We start from the raw sequence: 18,227 nt of genomic DNA on the forward strand, positions 1-18,227 counted from the left end.
TCATATTTCCTTCCTTTTAACACCTTAGATTCCACCATAATTCATCAACATTTAACTCTCAAAGTTATTTATTATTATTATTGTTGTTGTTTTTTTGTGTTTAAACTCCTTTCTTCCACACCCTTTTAACTCCTTCCACTTTTACTTTAAAATCAGCATTAAAAATCAAAGCTTTTTGGAGATTGGTTTTGATTTTGATTTTTCTTGATGATGAAGAGGTTCTTGTGTTTCCTATGTAATAATAACCATGGGTTTTTCCCTCTCATCTTCATTCTTGTTTTTCTTCTCTTGCGTGTCGCCGGAGAGAGCTCCATCAGCAACGGCGGCGCTGGTAGTGGTGGTGGTGGTGGTGTTACAGAGAGATCATATGGTATGATCAGTTGGGATGACTTGCGTGTCGATGTTTCGCGGCGGCAGGGGATTAGCTCCGGCAATGAGTTGGGGAATGGGACTAGAATAATTGTGGTGGATAAGAATTGCTCCGGCAACTCCACGACGGTGCAAGGGGCGGTGGATATGGTTCCTCATAATAACAAACAGAGAGTTAAGATTTATATTCTTCCTGGTATTTACAGGTTCGTTATATATACATCATCAATTTTTACTTTCTTTTTTTAAAATATTTTTAATTTATTTTGTGTAATATTTGGATTGTATCAGGTTGTGTCTGTTTTTATGCAAATCAATCCAATCATCGAGTAAAAACAACTGAAAATTTTTTCTAATAAAAGAAAAATAAATTTGATTATCATGGGTAACAAAGTATTCTTTCTAGAGTTTGAAGTATTTATCCATGACGGATGTTATGTCTTCGTTTGGAAAATACCCATATAATTTGGAATAGGGAGATTTAAATCACAGACATTGTGATTATTAGCGTACTAATATATCAATTGAACTATGCTTGGTTCTTTCAAAATTTTTGAACAAAAGTAAGATTTTGAAAATATATAAATATGACCGATGACCTAGAAGAAAATTTGGATCACCATAACCTAGGTTACCACCACATTGTTACAAGTAAAAAAATTTTAGGTTTTGAAATATTTATGGAAAGTCAATTGGTTTTGAAATATTTATGGAAAGTCAATGGGAATATTCCAATTTTTGAGAAGTTAAAAGTATTTTGAAGCCAAAGGTCTTACAAGCATATCTTTTATAATTTAGCCAGAAGATTAAAGTTAAAATTGTGGACTATATCATTATAGGTCATTTTCTTATAATAACATTGTAGGTGGCCTTGGAAGTATATTATAAAAATTTTAATTATGGTATACTTTAGATATCTCTAATTAAAGTTAAATTAGAACTTATAAAAAAAAAAGGGTTAAATTAGAAATGACACGTAATATTATAGTAATTGAATGCGCTAGAAATAATTAACTTGTATAAAGTGGTCTGAGACTTCTCTGACGAGACGAGAATTCATGGAGACTTTTCATCTTGGGACCTTTTCTGTTGAATAGTTGGGTTTGATCCTCTTTTGTGTTTTGTTGCCTGTTTGGTTTGGTTTGTTTCTTTTGGTCTTTGGTCTGTTTTTTTTAGATAAAAAGATTCCTAAAACAGTTTGTGAATATTATTTATTTATTTATTTATTTATTTTGAGAAGGTGAATTTATTTGTTTATTTTGTGAATGATGAATTTAGGTTATATTTAAGGTATGATGATTGAAATTAAAACTTCTAATTTTGGATAAGTTGATAAGTTTAGGGGTGTGGTTGGGTTGAAAGACCTTTTAGACCCAACTCAATTATTCGGGTTGTAAATTTCTTCAACTCAAATAACCCTTATTAAAAAATAAACACAACCCAAGCCCAACCATAAAATATTTGGGTTGGGTTGGGTTGGTTCGAGTTAATCAGATCATTTGTTTAAAATTTTGTTCTAAAAAGAAGCACAAGTAAATATGTAAAAATCTTATTTAATTATTTTCATATATTGAATTAAGATTAATAACTCAATTTCAATTTATATAGTGAAAATTTTCTTTCTAAAGTGTAAAGAAACTACTTTTAAGAATGGTTGAAGAATAAATTATTAAAAAAAATATTGGATTAAATAAAATTAAAATCAATATATGTATAAATAATTGTATTATATGTAATAAAAAAAAATATTTTAAAGTTAATAATAAATTCGGGTTAGTTTGGGTTATATTAGGTGAACTCATGAACCAACTCAACTCATAAAATTTTTATTTATTTGAACCTAATCCAACCCAAATGAGTTGATAACCCAACCCAAATCGTACGGGTTGGGTTTGGTCATCGGTTCGATTCCGATAGCCGGCTTTTCTCTATTTATTTGATTTATCAATTATGTCAAAAATCAAATAAATAGAGAAACGACTTCTTACCCTTTTTTCAAAGGTCACCGATCTATCATGTCGTAGGAACTTCCCTTTATGACTAAAACGAAAGGAGAGGTTCTATTTCTGTAGAACAAATCAAGAATCAAGAAAGGAACTCTTACTTTTTTATATCATTTACATATACAATAGGATCCGGATATTGATCCAAGTCATCTAATTCAAACTAAGGGGTGCGAAACCAAGGAAATTTGTATGAATAATATTTGAAAGGTTAAATGATCAATTTGTGTCCATATCGTTAAAATTTAGTTCAATGATTTATAAGTAGAATTTAATCCTATTGTAAGGATTATTTATGAGGATTTTATCCAATAATAGACCGTGTGGACTAAATTCTAACTTTCTCCGAACTATAAGATTAAATTTGTAATTTAACCAATTTAAAACTAAAATGTTGCTCGATAATATCTCTTTCAACTTTTGTGTAGAGAGAAGGTATACATACCCATCACTAAACCATATATTTCCTTAATCGGAAATAAGAACCGAGTTACAGATACTCTTATTACATGGAACGACAAAGCATCCGACAAAGATATCAACGGAGTCGAGCTAGGGACGTATAGAACAGCGACGGTTGCGATCGACGCCGACTACTTTTGTGCAACGGGAATCACATTTGAGGTTAGCAACATAAAGAAACTAGGGAGAATATAGCATAATGTAATAATATAAAGATAGTATGATAAATTGAATGTTTGATTTTGTAGAATACAGTTGTTGCAAAGCCTGGAGATAAAGGAAGACAAGCTGTAGCTTTGAGAATAACAGGAGACAAGGCAATGTTTTATAGAGTAAAATTCGTAGGAGGACAAGATACACTTTTGGATGATATGGGCACACATTACTTCTATCAATGTCACATTCAAGGAAGTGTTGATTTCATTTTTGGTACAGCTAGATCACTCTATGAGGTAATCACTTCAAAACACACATATATATTCTTGTTTTATCATTTAACTTTAGACCGGTTTTTTAACTGTTTAGGCCCCATTTAATAACGATTTGATTTTTGGTTTTCGAAAACTAAGTATATTTATACACATTTTTTTACCATGTTTTGCATCTTTCTTATGTACAAGAGTTGAATTCTTAGTCATAGGGGTGTTCGTGGGTTGGATTGGCTTGGATTAAAGGACTTTTTAGACCCAACTCGATTGTTTGGTTTGTTAATTTCTTCCACCCAAATAACTCTTACTAAAAAATGAACCCAACCATGAAACATCCGAATTGGATTAGTTCGGATTAATCGGATTATTTATTTAAATTTATGTTCTAAAAAGTAGGATATTGATACAAAAAAAATTGATTTAATTATTTTCATATATTGAATTAAGATTTAAACATAATTTCAATTTATATAATAAATTTTTCTTCCCAAAGCACTAAAAATCTATTTATAAGAGTTATTGGAGAATAATCTATCCAAAAAAAATAAAACTTAAATAAATATATGTATATATAATTGTATTGTAAGTTAAATATACTTATATATATACAATAAGTTCGGGTTAATTTAGGTTAATTTATGTTATTTTAGGTGAACCCATGAACCAACGAAAAATTCATTTATTTGAACTCAACCCAACCCAAATGAGTTGAGAACCCAAACCGCATAGGTTGAGTTGGGTTGGTTGACTTTTTTGGGTCATCAAAATTTTTTAATACCTCTAGTACTTTGAAAGCTCCTTTTTGAAAGTCACTTTTTTTAGTTCTCAAATTTTGATTTTGTTTTTTAAACCATCAATAAAAGATAGATAACAAAGAAATTTAGAGAGAAAGTAGTGTCCATAAGTTTAATTTTCAAAAACAAAAACAAAAACAAAAAATAAAATAATTACCAAATAGGACCTACATTTTTTAGTTTTCAAAATTTGGCTTAATTTTATAAAACGTTAATAAAAAGTAGAGAGCAAATCAAGAAATTTAGAGATAAGAAGAGTGTTTACCGACTTAATTTTCAAAAAAAAAAAACCTATCTAATTACCTAAAGGGGTCTTAGTGTTTGGTTTTTAGTTTTTAAAAATTAAACCTAATAACACTCCTTACATCTCCAAATTTCTTGCTTGGAAAAAGTTGGTTAGAGAATGATTTTCAATTTTCACAAATAAAATTGATTAAATTGCAAATTTAACCTCTATGATTTGGAAAAAGTTAAAATTTAATCCATGGTTTTAAATTAGAATTTAGTCTCTATACCTCGATAAAACACTCAAAAATGGTCCCTATATTAAGAACTACGCATGAGAATTTTATCAAGCCATATAGATTATTTATGAGATTTTGTCTAACCATAAAAACTAAATTCTATTTTTTTCCGAACCATGGGTACTAAACTTGTAACTAAAGCAATAAAATATATGTGACATTTGATGCGACAATGGTTTGAAGTAGCTAAGACGATCTGTGAAGCTTAAGCATGTCACAATAACTAAAGTCTAAACTAACACTCTTGAAACTATACTGATCGAATTAAATCTTAAGCACTAAGAAGATCAAACTAACAATATAACCCATCTTTTTTTAATCTTTGGAACCTCTTCATCTGATATTGATCTTCTCTCTTGAAAAACCAGCAATGTGTCATAACTTCCACAGCAGAGAGCTCTGGAGCAATAGCAGCCCATCATCGGGCCTCGCCAGACGACGACACTGGGTTCTCCTTCGTCCGCTGTGTAATTAATGGAAGTGGCAAAGTACTCCTGGGAAGAGCATGGGGGACCTATTCAAGAATAATATATTCTTACTGTTACATTGAAGATGTAATAGATCCATTAGGATGGGGTGACTGGAATGACCCATCAAGACAAAGGTAAAAGTCAAAAGTGTACTTACACTAACGTCCCACCCACCTGCCCCCCCCCCCCCCCCCCCCCCCCCACACACAATTAGTTGGGAGAGTATAAACTGACCTGGATACTCACAGATATTAAAAATATCCCTCCACCTCTTGAATCAAGCTAATCTGGTATAATTTCACCTCTTGAATCAAGCTAATCTGGTATAATTTCACCTCTTGAATCAAGCTAATCTGGTATAATTTTTCAATTGTTATGTACACAGGACAGTCGTTTTTGGGCAATATAATTGCAGGGGCAGTGGAGCTAACACAGAAGGTTGGGTGCCATGGGCAAAGACTTTCAGCTACGAGGAAGTGAGACCTTTCGTAGATAGGAAATACATCAAGGGAGAACAATGGCTTAACTTATGAGTTAACACCAAGAAATATCAACTTGACACTTCAAAACTTACACTTTGTTCTCCCCTTCTCCAATACAATTACATTATAACCAAAGAGTAACTAAAAACTAGCGTGAGCATTTCATAATTCTTTCAAATGGTTGTCTACTCCCTTTTTTGTTTACTTTATTGTAAAGTTTCTTAAATAACAGAGGCATGAATTGAATTATTGGATTGATTGTGGTCCATTGCAGAGAAATCCTTTAACAATAACAATTTGAAGGGGGGGGAAAAAAAAAGGACCAATCGTATGGATTCATGTTTTTTCAATGTTCCAATGATCAATTCATGCAAACCTTAAAGAGTATATGATTGATGTATAACTATGACTAGCATATATATATATATATATGTATATATAACTATGACTAGCATATATATATATATATATATATATATATATATATGAACACACACGCGCACACACACCTCTTCTTTTAACTTTTGTTTGAGGATGTGTTTTAACAACTATGCCCAAGTTGACCTTATGACCACCTATTTATCTATATAATAATCTACTTTCTAAAACAATGTTGAACAAAAAAAATCTTTTCAAAATATAGATTAGAGTTCAATTTTGGTTTTCATAGGTTGAAGTTCGTTCAATTTTAGTCTTTGTACTTTCAACAAATTTTAAATTTAGTCTCTCAAAGTTTTATTTTATCAAAATTGGTTAAATAAAAACAATCATTTTTATGCAATAAAATGTGAATATGTTAACAAGATTTATAGTAAAAATGCTAATATAAATAATAAAAAAGTTTTTAAAAGATGAACAATAAACTAAAAGTAGGGACTAAATTTAAGATTTATTGAAAGTACAGACTAAAATTTGACATTTGAAATTACATATGAAATTACATAGACTAAAATAGAACCAGTCTCATAATACAGGTACCATAATAATATTAACCTAAAATTTACCGATCAAGGTCTTAATTTGAATTGACTAGTTAATTCTTTTTAATACACTGCAAGATAATATGTTCTAACAATAGAACAATTCTCTATGAGCTCGAAAAAATGAGCCTATTGGATGACAAAAAGTTTCTTAGATTCATGCGTGGGATTCTTCAGGGTCTTCTAAGGCATTAACATGTTCTGATTATATATTAAGTTGAACCAAAGGAATAAAGAAACTTCACTGCATCATGAGAGAAGGACAATTTACATAGGTATGTTGCAAGTGTTTCAACACTTCAAAAAATGCATGCTTGAAGAAATGGCTAGTCTCTAGGGAGGAAAATAACAGAAGCCTCCCCAGTTTCAAAAGGCAAGATGCAGCTTAATTTTCTTACCAATCAGCTAACTTATCATGTAGTTTAGAAGCCTTACAAGGATATATCAGAAGCTTATCAAGTGCCGAGATTTGGTCCTAGAGTCGACACTGGTTGGCCATGAGAATATCTCCATTGATCACATGCTGAGCATTTCTCCAACTTCACACTGTTCTCTAAGGTGCAGAATTTACATGACCAGAATTTGTATCTGGTATCAGCATCTTTTGGCTTTTGCGAGAAACAGAGCTCACACATTGGAGCTAGTGGCTGCACGACAATGAACATTGAAATGGGAAAAAATATCAGTGAGAAGCTCGGCAGGATGATAAGTAATAGATATGCCCATAATGATATTTTGAAGTAAAATTGTACGAACTTTAAGATAAATATGAATTTGATTAATTGAGGAAAGTTTCCACATACATTTCTATATGTAGCAATGTTAAGTTAGAGAAAAGGACCAATTTATGTGCTAGTTTTTACAATCCCACTGCAGTCCAGAACATGTATTGAGGAAAAGTATAGATACTGCGCACAGATAATGGTTCAGTAGTAATAAATTATGAATACAACACATACTGGATTCAGCAAGGTGCAATTTCCACATTCCCACATGGAAAGTTCTCCGGGATGAATAGTTCCATCATGACTTGGCATCAAATTAGAGGATGAACCGGACAAATCTATTGAGCTAGTTTCTGCAGAAGATTTTGGAAATAGAACTCTATCTGGCATTTTATGACGCTTATTTGATTCAGCACCATAGTCAGCAGAGGAACCAGGAATTACATCATCTTTGGATAAATCAACAAAATCAGGTTTCAGATGACCATTGGAAGACTTGTTAGAACTCCTTTCTGACTCACGACTTCTTTTCTGGCGTAATGCATCCATACCATTACTTAAATTGCTAAAGGGCCCTGATTTACCTGCTTGAGAGAAATGCGCTGCTTCTGATGGAAAATCGGGGCAACAATCCTCATCCACAGGCATTTCTTGAGATGAAGCACACCAAATATCATCCTGAAGCCTCCTTTCTGCAGCCATTGCAGCTGCTTGTACAGGACTTAGCGCAACCATGATGTTGCTATCACCACCAAGCCGATTAGGTCCAGATGGAAGTAGAGATCCCAAATGTCTTCTTCCTTCTGCAGCAGCTAAAGAAGATTTGTGGAGGGAAGAAAGAGGGGGTTGGCGCACATTACCACCCAAACGCCTTCCCGGGAGATCAAATCCCTGTGCTGTACCACTAATTCCCTTAGCCATCAACTCCTCACATTCCTACATTTACAAAAACCATCAAATTTGATGCTTGATAAGAGGCCATGTACAATCAAAATGAAAATTTCCAAGAATAAAATAGAAAAATACAAACACGGGGTTATGTTGAAGAATGGTCTTGTCAGTGAAACATATGCCCATGAATTGCAAACAGAACACAAATTTACAGTCAGTCAGTAAAACATGATGAACATTTACGTAATGCAGAGAACTAAACGCAGCAAAATCCTGTCCAAGTACACAATTGGATGAGCCCCTCTCCTTGCATCACTTAATAATAAATATCAAGAAGACAATGCCACTTCTTTAATCTTTCATCAGGGCCAATTGTTTAAACCATTATTATGTCCATCGATTGGCATGCAATAGGATCATAATAAGGGCCAACCAGAAACCATACATATTGATATGGTCTGTTGAACTTATACCACGAAGGTGAATGTAAATGGAAAGGATGCAAATAAGTGAACCATAGTCCTTTGACAATGTATGAATATCATTCTTTGTGTCTTTTAAAGATATTAATTATAAAATCATATTGCGAAAGAAAAAATCAAAACATAAATGATACACCTTTCTAAGCTCATCCCAAAGCTTGTAGAAATTGGCATTGTGAGGACCATGAAGATTGTGGCAAAGCTCATGTAGCATTGTATCCAAAACTTGATTGAAGGGGTAGAAATCTCCATCCCTATTTGGCCTTCGAAGCCTCAACTTCACATGAATTCCACGTCCCACATTTAACCCTAAAAGTGCTGGATTTTTTGGGCTGCAAATTTGTCAACAAACATAATGCAGGAAGAAATAGACACCAGAATAGTTGACTCGACCAAAAGTACATAAAGAACAGAGCAACAACAGTGAGAAATTCATTATTTATTTCCCTCAACAATCACAAGAATAAAAAAACACTGGGATAAACAAAGAATGAACATTTTGTGCAGTTTGACTTGGTTAAACAAATTTCTCTTTTCATTATTCATTGCAACAAAAACTAAATGAAATGAAAGTTGAATCTTCAGTATTTTTATTTCATCACATCCATCAAGAAGAATGCCAAAAATGAATAGATATAGAATCCAAGAGAAAACCCAAAAAAAAAAAAAGGAAAAAAACCCTACAATCCTTCCCTCATTAGGAACAAGAAACAACATGGAGGAAACTTCGGCCTACACAGGAAAAAAAAAGGGTAAAGAGCCTTGTAATCATTTACCAAAACTCCGAAAGAACCTTAACTCGCCATTTATGTCTACGCATAATGGGTTGGACTTGTTTGGCAATTCTCTCCAGAATCTCCTTTGCTTCTTTCTCTCCAGCCTTCTTCAGGGCTTTAATTTCCCAAACTTTGTTAAGGTCGCCCACATCCATGCTAAGAGATGGAAAATTCGAGATCCCCCAATCGAGTAAGGTCACGAAACTTCAGAAATCACATTATCCGTGATTTCTGAAGGAACTGGAATCGAAATCTGTTAATTTAAAAGAATGTTTGAAGCAGATTAGGGATTATTCGGAACTCGAATCGACATTGAAATTTGGAAGAAGAAATATATTTCACCTTGATCGAGAGTTGGCGGGAGTTTTGAGTTCGCTCGACGGCAAGAAATTAAGATGAGGAGCGGCCGGGTGAATTGAGGAAATTCAAAGAAGCGATGTATACTATTTACTCGAGATTTAAATGGCCATGAAATTTAGAGGTTTAGATGGTTATAGACCGCTCATACTTGGTGTTCATTGGCGATATATCATTATCTTTATTTTCAAAATGTTGTTTATATATAACATTAGATATTATTGGTGTTTATTGGTGGGTTTTGGAAGATACGTACGTCGCCAAATTCCATGAAAATTGGAGAAGGTAGAGAATTTTGATAAATTTTTTATTTTATATTTTGCTAATTTATTTTGTTTTGTTTATTTATATATTATGTTTAATTTATTATAATATTATATTATATTATAGTTATTTTAATATTATATTTTATTGGTATTCTCGTGTTCTCGTTGTGCTCCTCAAGTTTATCAGCACGAGCTTCTTTCATTTCCCCTGCTGAAGGTAGGTCCTATAGGTATGTCGATTTTTTCCTTCTCATTATATTTAATAAATTAAATGTTGTTTTACATATTTGATATATACTAAATTTCTAATATAAATATGATATTTGGTAATAGTGTTACCATGAAAAATATCATAAATCAGAATTTGTAACATTAGATATTAATAGTAATAATTTTTTGTCACTAGTGCTTGATGAAATACATCTAGATGCCATAAAAATGTGATCATCAGAAAACAATTTTTCTTCCTAAAGCTCGTCATAAATAGATGCACTTGAGGCTCCAAAACTTTAAATCAGTATGTTAGAGAAGACATTTTTCTACATTTTAAATATGCTCCTGCAGTAGCAATATCGCGAGAAATATTTTAAAGTATTATGCACTCATCTGATGTCTTCTTGTGGCTGAGTGAAATGACGAGTTATTGATTAAAAAAATGAATCTTAACCAACTAGAGCAACAACATTCCCTGAAGTGAATGTTGTAAATTTTAATAATCGTGGATGAAATCATGAATCTCGACCAATTAGAACAACAAACATTCCTTAAAAAGAATGCTATGAATTTTAATAATAATCATGGTTGTGGTCGTGGTCAAGGTCGTGACCGTGGTAGGGGAATAAATAATTATTCTTTTTGTGGTGATCATTTTAGTCATTCATATTTTTTATGGACCACACAAAATGATGTGAAGGGATTGGAATTCCCTGCAGTGGAAGCAATTAGACACATTCATCTCTAAATTTTATTTTACAGAACGTAGAAAATTCAAAGTGACTGAAACCATGGAAAAACACAAACCTAAGCATGCTTTCTATGGTGCAAATTAGAGAGGAAAGGATTAAGAAATCACTTACCTATTCTTTGTTCTTTTCCAATTCGCGTCGTCTTCTCCCAATCCTACGAACACTGCAACCAAACACCACCACGGGGTCTTCCCCGTTATTCTCATGGATGGGAATCGTGCAGAGTTGTGGGCTTACACATAAGTTTGGCAGGAGGGAAGGAGAAAAGAATTGAGAGAAAAAAAATCTTCTCTATAAACAACGCCGAGAGAAGGAAAAGAACAAGAGAGAGAATCAGAGGGAGAGAAATTTCTCTCTCCACATTTATTATGTGACAGAATGAGAGATTAAGGGGTGAGAGAGTTGTAACTCCTGTCCCTTTACTAAATTTAAAATAATTAAATTCAAATTCTAAATTTGAATTTAATATATATATTAACTAATTTAATATACATTTAAATTATATGTTATATCACATATAACATAAAACCTATAGTTAATATTATATCACATATAATATAAATTATAGTTTATTATTTTCTCAAATACTTAAGGTATTATATGAATTAAATTTATTTTAATTTTAACCTATAGTTTTTATATGAATCATGTTCATATAAATAATAATTGAATCATATTCAAATTATAACACCTCTTGATAAAATATACAAATTTAATATGAATCATATTCATATTAATTTTAACATATAGTTTCTATATGAATTATATACATATAATTAATATCTAAATCATATTCAAACATTTATTTCTCTCATAAACTAGATAAATTTAATATAAATCATATTCACATTAAATTATAATATTGGATTTTATGTCCTAAAACTTGCAGTTTGTAAAATTAAACATATTCTATTATCAATAAAGATGTTATTCAACATTTCTTCAATAAAGTTGTTATTAAATCTATTAATTGCATTCATAAGTCTAGATCCAATAAACTAAAATCCATGGCTATTATGTGAATACTTGAATTTTGTGTAGAGACATAAAGATGGATCAAAGTTCGATTAAATAGCCAAAATGGTCTATAGTATATGATTAAGGTTAGGTACCTTATTCTGGTAACACTATTGGATGTGGCCTACTATGTAGCTATTACAAGTTGTTGTAAAAGTATTACAAACGAAGTGATCTTGATTCGTTTATGTATTGACATGAGGTGTGGGGGCGTCCTATGCAATGAGTTTGCATAAGATCGGACCAAGAAATAAGTCACTCTTTATATATAATGTTGTTTACTGTTTAAGACTAACTATTTCCCTTAGATGACCTAGGTAACTCGATCTTAATCATGAGCTAACTATGAACTCCTGCCTATTCGGGATTATCATTAGATTTTCATGGGTAAGGGTTGGCTCAACAGCGCCAGCTCAATAAGCCTCCCATTTCAGGGGTAGATCGGGTAGATAGTTGGAGACATAGGGTGCAAGATGGAATTCACGACTACCCGATTTAGGGATAAGAGAAAGGTTATTCTATTAAGTACTGAATTCAGGTCTTGAATAAGGGGCCCCACCCTCTCACTGGCCCGAGAGGGATTCGGTTTAGTGATTGGATCATAAACCAATTGTTCATTAAAGGATCAGCAGGAACTTAAGGAACAAGACGCAATATCAGGGGTAAAACAACATATTGACCCAGTCGTTATTACGAAAAACTTGTGAAGGATCGACTTACTGGTTATGGTTAAATCATGTGGATACAAATATATCTATAATGAGGAGAGTACAACTATCGAGCTATAGTGGTGTGACTTGATAGTTAACGAATACTGATTAATTCGGACTAAAGAGTTTTAGCCAATTAGTCTTAATCGTTGGAGCTCATGATCTGTAGGTCCATAAGGTCCCTCTACTAGCTCGTAAAACATGAACATCTTGAATTAATAAATTGAGTGAATTTGGAATGATATCCATTTGAATTGTTCAAATTGAATTAGGGTTTGAATTTGAATAAGTTCAAAATCAAATTATGGTTTATTTAATTATATTCGATATAGTTAACGTTTAATTTATTGAAATTAAACGAAATTGGAGAGTTTATGATATTGAAATATTGATTTAAATATTAATTGCATGAATAGGATTCATGTTTAAAATTAGATGTATAATTGATTTGATATTAAATTAATTAATTAATTAATTATGTTTAATTTAAAAATCAAATTAAATTTCAATTTTAAATTCAATTTAAGAAATTGGATTTTGATATTTTGAATTTGATTAATTGTGAATTAATTAAATTATTTTTTAATTAATTTTTGAATTAATTGAATTTTGAAATGAAAATTTGGAAAAATTGGATTAAGTGGGTTTTTCCCACAAATACCTCAAGTAAAAGGTGTTCTTCCTACAAGCATACAAAAATCCCACTTCAATTATTGAAGCAGCTGCTGGCAATGAAGTTGTTGAAGTTGCTTGCATGTATTCAGTGATTAAAAACACTGAATGATGAAGAAGGAAAAGAGAGAGCTGGAGAAATTAGTTTTACTAGCTTATCTTCTTCTCCCTCTCAAACCCATAAATACCTTCATCTAATTCACTCAAATTCGAGTTCCATCACTCAAATTCAAGCCTGAAAATAGTAGAGAAGATCTCTTGGTGGTTCACTGTCAATTTGGAGCTGAATTAATGTGAAGAGCAGCTTGGATAAGGGAGAATTCATCAAAGGTATTTGAATAGAAACCCTATTGTGTTTTTCTTGAAAAGCATGCTTTTAGAATTCAAATTAAATGTAATTAGAGTGCTTATTGATTCTGTTTGCTTTCGTTACATATTTGTATATTACATCATATAACATATAGTTTTTAAATGAATCATACTCATATAATTAATATTTGAATCATATTCAAATATTTATTTCTCTCATAAAATTATATTTAAATTTAATAGGAATCATATTCACATTAAATTTTTACATATAGTTCTTATATGAATCATATTCATATGACTAATATTTGAATCATATTCAAATATTTATTTATCTCATAAAAATGCATCAACATACATTATATTATATAATGTATCAACATATACTATTTAATTGTATCTTATACAATTAATTCCCTTTAAGTAATTTGAAAAATTCAAATCACACCAAAATGATTCTCATCAGTTCTCATTAAGATAATAAGGGGACCTTATGGACCTATAGATTGAAGCTCCAATGATACAAGATTAATTTATTAAACTTTTTTAATCAAATTAATCAACATTCATTAACTGTCGGTCAATCCACTAAAGACCGACAGTTGAACTCTTCGCACTATAGATATATTTCTATGTCCATTACGTATAACCAATCAACAGTGCGTTGACCCTTCACAAATCACTCGTAAGTATAGTTGGATCAAATTACCATTTTACGCCTGTAGTTACATCTAACTCCTTAAGTACGATTGATCCCTCTAATGAACAATTAGTCATAGTCCAACTATACGGAAGAAGTGAATTCCTTCTTATGTAATTGTGTTCCCAACTCCCTAATCAGATGAATCCCCAAAATGGTAGGCTTATTGAATCGGCGAATCTGGCCACTCTCACTCATACAAATCAAAGGATCGCCCTCAAATACAAGAGTTCATAACTCATTCAGGATTAAGGTCAAGTCACTTATGGTCATCCTGGTGAACTGTAAGTCTCTTCTAGCAACGACGTTATAAAGAGAGACTTAACATTTCATGGTTTGGTCGTTATACAAACTCTTTTGTACAAGATACCCCCACTCACATGTCTCCACGAGAATGATCATGATCAAATCATTGTAGTAGTTTACAACTGTTGTTACAATTGTAAACTACTACAATGATCATCCTGGTGAACCGTTGTTACAATTGTAAACTATTACAATGGTCATCCTGGTAAACTACTACAAAGTCAAGTCACTTATGGTCATCCTGGTGAACTGTTGTTACAATTGTTGTAAACTACTACAAAGTAGGTCGTATTGGTATTACCAAGATAAGGCACCCAACCTTATCCATATACTATAGACCATTTAGGTTATCACTTAAACATGATCCACTCGTATGTCTCCACACACATGTTTAAGTTACATCAGATGACCTTGGATCTTAGGTTAATGGATTATTGTACAAGTAATTTAACATTAATTAACCATTGATTCAACTAACATAAAATTACGAGGCTTTAGGACATATACCCCAACATGATGATCACAAAAGAAAAGCTCCACAAGACAAGGTTAAAAAAGTGTTAAATAAATGCTTCTGATGCGGAATGACTGGGCATTGGTCACGTACCTATCATACGTCAAAACACTTAATTGATCTCCATCAAACATCCCTGAAGAAAAAAGGAAAAAAATGTGGAAGCAAAGTTTGCATACCAGGATAATGACATATTTGACCCATCCCATATGAAAAATTTGGTTGTGGCAAACTTTTTTGAATCTCCTGAAGAGAAAATCGGCAAAATTGATGGAACATCAAGTGTTTCCTTTGACTTTGCAAATATCTCGATTTAATTTTGGTTTTTTTTTCATCTCCATGTTTTTTTCCTTTTAGTAGATGTTAATCTTTGTATATTCCAAATGTTGTTTTCTTATTGTAATTATTTTCTTTTAATGAAGAAACCTGGATTATTTTCGTATGTTGGGTGACTAAAAAATGAGTAAAGAAGATCTATGTTTGGCAGACGATGAAACAATACATACAATACTTACAAATAGAAAATATTTTTCCAAACTGACAATGTTGAAAGCAAAACTCAATACAATATCAGATTCTGCAAACCTAATTAAAGGATTTAGAAAAGCAAAAATTATTTTTCCTAGAGGAACAAAATTTACAAGACAATGCATTGTTCTCTAGTCAATCAAAGAGAAATCTACTTAATCTTAAAGATATATGTTGCAATGATTATCATATTGAGACTAATAGAAAGAATAATATGGAGCACCCTTATATCATATCTACTGTCTGATATGAAAAACATATACTGGAAGAGTTCTCTGCTTTATCTTCTGGATTATATTATACTCATATATGATTAATTGAAACATATGCAACAATGAACCTGAAGTTCATAAATCCAAATATATTCACAATTTGGCATGATAGATTAGGTCATCCACGATCTATAATGATGATAAGAATTATCGAGAATTCAAATGGACACCCATTGAAGAGCCAAAAGATTTTTCAATCTAATGAATTATCATGTGATGCTTGCTCTCAAGGCAAATTAATAATTAGACCATCACTAACCAAAGTAGAAACTGAATCACCTGCATTTTTAGAACGAATTCATGGTGATATATGTGGACCTATTGACCCACCAAGTGGACCATTTAGATATTTTATGGTATTGATAGTTGCATCTAGTAGATGGTCACATGTGTGCTTATTATCAAGTCGAAATCTTGCATTTACAAGATTACTTGCTCAAATCATTAAGTTAAGAGCACAATTTCCTTATTACACAATTAAGACCATTCGTCTTGATAATGTTGGTGAATTTACATCCGAAGCTTTTGATTTATTGTATGTCAATTGGGATAAGTGTTGAACATCCTATAGCTCATGTTTATACACAAAATGGTTTAGCAGAATCATTCATAACACGTTTGCAATTAATTGTAAGACCACTGCTCATGAGAGCTAAGCTTCCTTCATCTGTATGGAGACATGTTATTTTGCATACAGTGACACTTGTACGCAATAAGGCAATAGCTTATCATAAGTGCTCACTATTACAATTAGCTTACGGTCATGAACCAAATATTTCCCATCTGAGAATTTTTTGATGTGCAGTATATGTTTCAATTGCTCCACCACAATGCACTAAGATGGGTCCTCAAAGGAGGTTAGGAATATATATTGTATATGATTCCCCATTAATTATTAAATATCTTGAACCCCTGAAGAGTGATGTATTTACTCCACGATTTGTTGATTGTCATTTTAATGAGACAAATTTTTCAACATTTGGGGGAGGAATTAAGAAGTTGGAAAAAGAAATTACATAGAATGCATCATTGTTGTCTCATTTAGATCCTCATACAGAACAATGTGAATTTGAAGTTAAGAAGCTAATTCAATTTGTAAAATATATATAGCAAATCGGTTACCAGATACATTTATAGATGCAAAGAAAGTAACTAAATCACATATGCCAACTATAAATGTTCCATAAAAGATTGATATCCCAACACAACAAGTTGTCACTAATGAGTCTGGAACATGCTAGAAGCATGTAGACCAGTGGGTTCTAAAGATGAAATCCTCAAAAAAGAAAAATAATTAATAGTAAAAAAAACTTGATTGAGGATGTAAATATCTATGAAAAAATCTTTGACATGACTAGTGAGGAAAGTGAAATGCCTAAAGATAATAATGAGATTCCAATAAACTATGTCACGACAAAAAAAAAATGGAACTGAACTCATGTAATTATTGACAACAATTTTGCGTACAATATTGCTCTTGATATTTAACTGGTCTGACTGTATATGAAAATTTGAACATGTATCATATGGATGTAGTCAAAGCATATTTATATGGATTTCTTGATAACGATATTTATGTAAGAATACCATAAGGATTTAAAGTACCTGAAACATATAAATCAAATTCTTGGGAATTGTATTCAATAAAGTTACAGAGATCGCTATATGGATCGAAACAATCAGGAAGAATGTGGTACAATCACCTGAGTGGATATTTGTTGAAACAAAGATATCAAAACAATTTAATATGTCCATGTGTTTTTATAAACAAATCACAATCAAGAATTGCTATTATAATTGTATATGTTAATGATTTAAATATAATTAGAACTTCTGAAGAGATTCCAAAGGCAATAAAATATCATGAGGAGTGGGGGCGTCCTGTGCAATGAGTTTGCACAAGATCGAACCACAAATAAGTCCCTCTTACTTTATAACGTTGTTTATTGTTTATAGACTGACTATTTCAAAACGATGACCTTAATCTTAAGCTAACTATGAACTTCTATTTATTCAGGAATAACCTTAGATTTGCATAGGTGAGGATTGGTTCAATAACGTCGGCTTAATGAGCCTCCCATTTCAAGGGTAAAACCAGGTAGATACCTGGGGACATAGGGTGCAAGATAGAATTCACTCCTACCTGCTTTCAGGGATAGTAGAGAGATTGTTCCCTTAAGTGTTGACTTCAAGTTTTGAACAAGGGGCCTCACCCTCTCATTGGC

General features: G+C 31.9%; 2 protein-coding genes across 4 annotated transcripts; one reads left to right on the plus strand and one right to left on the minus strand.

The window, feature by feature from the left end:
- The first annotated feature begins 210 nt into the window (after positions 1-210).
- On the plus strand, positions 211-5,583 carry QRT1 (Pectin lyase-like superfamily protein). Its single transcript, XM_039040581.2, has 5 exons — positions 211-575; positions 2,801-2,996; positions 3,083-3,286; positions 4,949-5,184; positions 5,436-5,583. Exons 1-5 carry the CDS (start codon positions 211-213, stop codon positions 5,581-5,583), a joined length of 1,149 nt encoding a protein of 382 aa, XP_038896509.2.
- Positions 4,710-9,912, minus strand: LOC120086023 (zinc ion binding protein). 3 transcript variants are annotated; one of them, XR_005484110.2, is made up of 7 exons: positions 9,729-9,912; positions 9,387-9,639; positions 8,747-8,942; positions 7,472-8,173; positions 6,948-7,159; positions 5,285-5,533; positions 4,710-5,094 (listed from the first exon to the last, which is right to left on the minus strand). XR_005484110.2 is itself a non-coding variant. In XM_039042418.2 (6 exons), the coding sequence occupies exons 2-5, from the start codon at positions 9,539-9,541 to the stop codon at positions 6,968-6,970; spliced, it is 1,245 nt and encodes a 414-aa protein (XP_038898346.1). In that variant the 5' UTR covers positions 9,542-9,639; positions 9,729-9,912; the 3' UTR covers positions 4,710-5,094; positions 6,948-6,967. The 3 variants fall into 3 exon arrangements, 2 of the variants coding, with proteins under 2 accessions (XP_038898346.1, XP_038898345.1); XM_039042418.2 differs by lacking the exon at positions 5,285-5,533; XM_039042417.2 differs by lacking the exons at positions 4,710-5,094; positions 5,285-5,533 and having other exon boundaries at positions 6,730-7,159.
- Positions 9,913-18,227: the final 8,315 nt, after the last annotated feature.

Source organism: Benincasa hispida, chromosome 9 (genome assembly GCF_027475165.1).
Source record: "Benincasa hispida cultivar pf3 chromosome 9, pf3_genome.v1.1, whole genome shotgun sequence".
Classification (NCBI taxonomy): domain Eukaryota; kingdom Viridiplantae; phylum Streptophyta; class Magnoliopsida; order Cucurbitales; family Cucurbitaceae; genus Benincasa; species Benincasa hispida.

Excerpts from the sequence above, each read along its gene's own strand:
- QRT1 (XM_039040581.2), top strand. The coding sequence starts at position 211 with ATGAAGAGGTTCTTGTGTTTCCTATGTAATAATAACCATGGGTTTTTC. Across the intron at positions 576-2,800 it reads ATTCTTCCTGGTATTTACAG|AGAGAAGGTATACATACCCA; the intron begins GTTCGTTATATA and ends ACTTTTGTGTAG. Across the intron at positions 5,185-5,435 it reads AATGACCCATCAAGACAAAG|GACAGTCGTTTTTGGGCAAT; the intron begins GTAAAAGTCAAA and ends TTATGTACACAG.
- LOC120086023 (XM_039042418.2), bottom strand. The coding sequence starts at position 9,541 with ATGGATGTGGGCGACCTTAACAAAGTTTGGGAAATTAAAGCCCTGAAG. Across the intron at positions 8,943-9,386 it reads AAGGTTCTTTCGGAGTTTTG|CCCAAAAAATCCAGCACTTT; the intron begins GTAAATGATTAC and ends ACAAATTTGCAG. Across the intron at positions 8,174-8,746 it reads TTTGGGATGAGCTTAGAAAG|GAATGTGAGGAGTTGATGGC; the intron begins GTGTATCATTTA and ends TTGTAAATGTAG.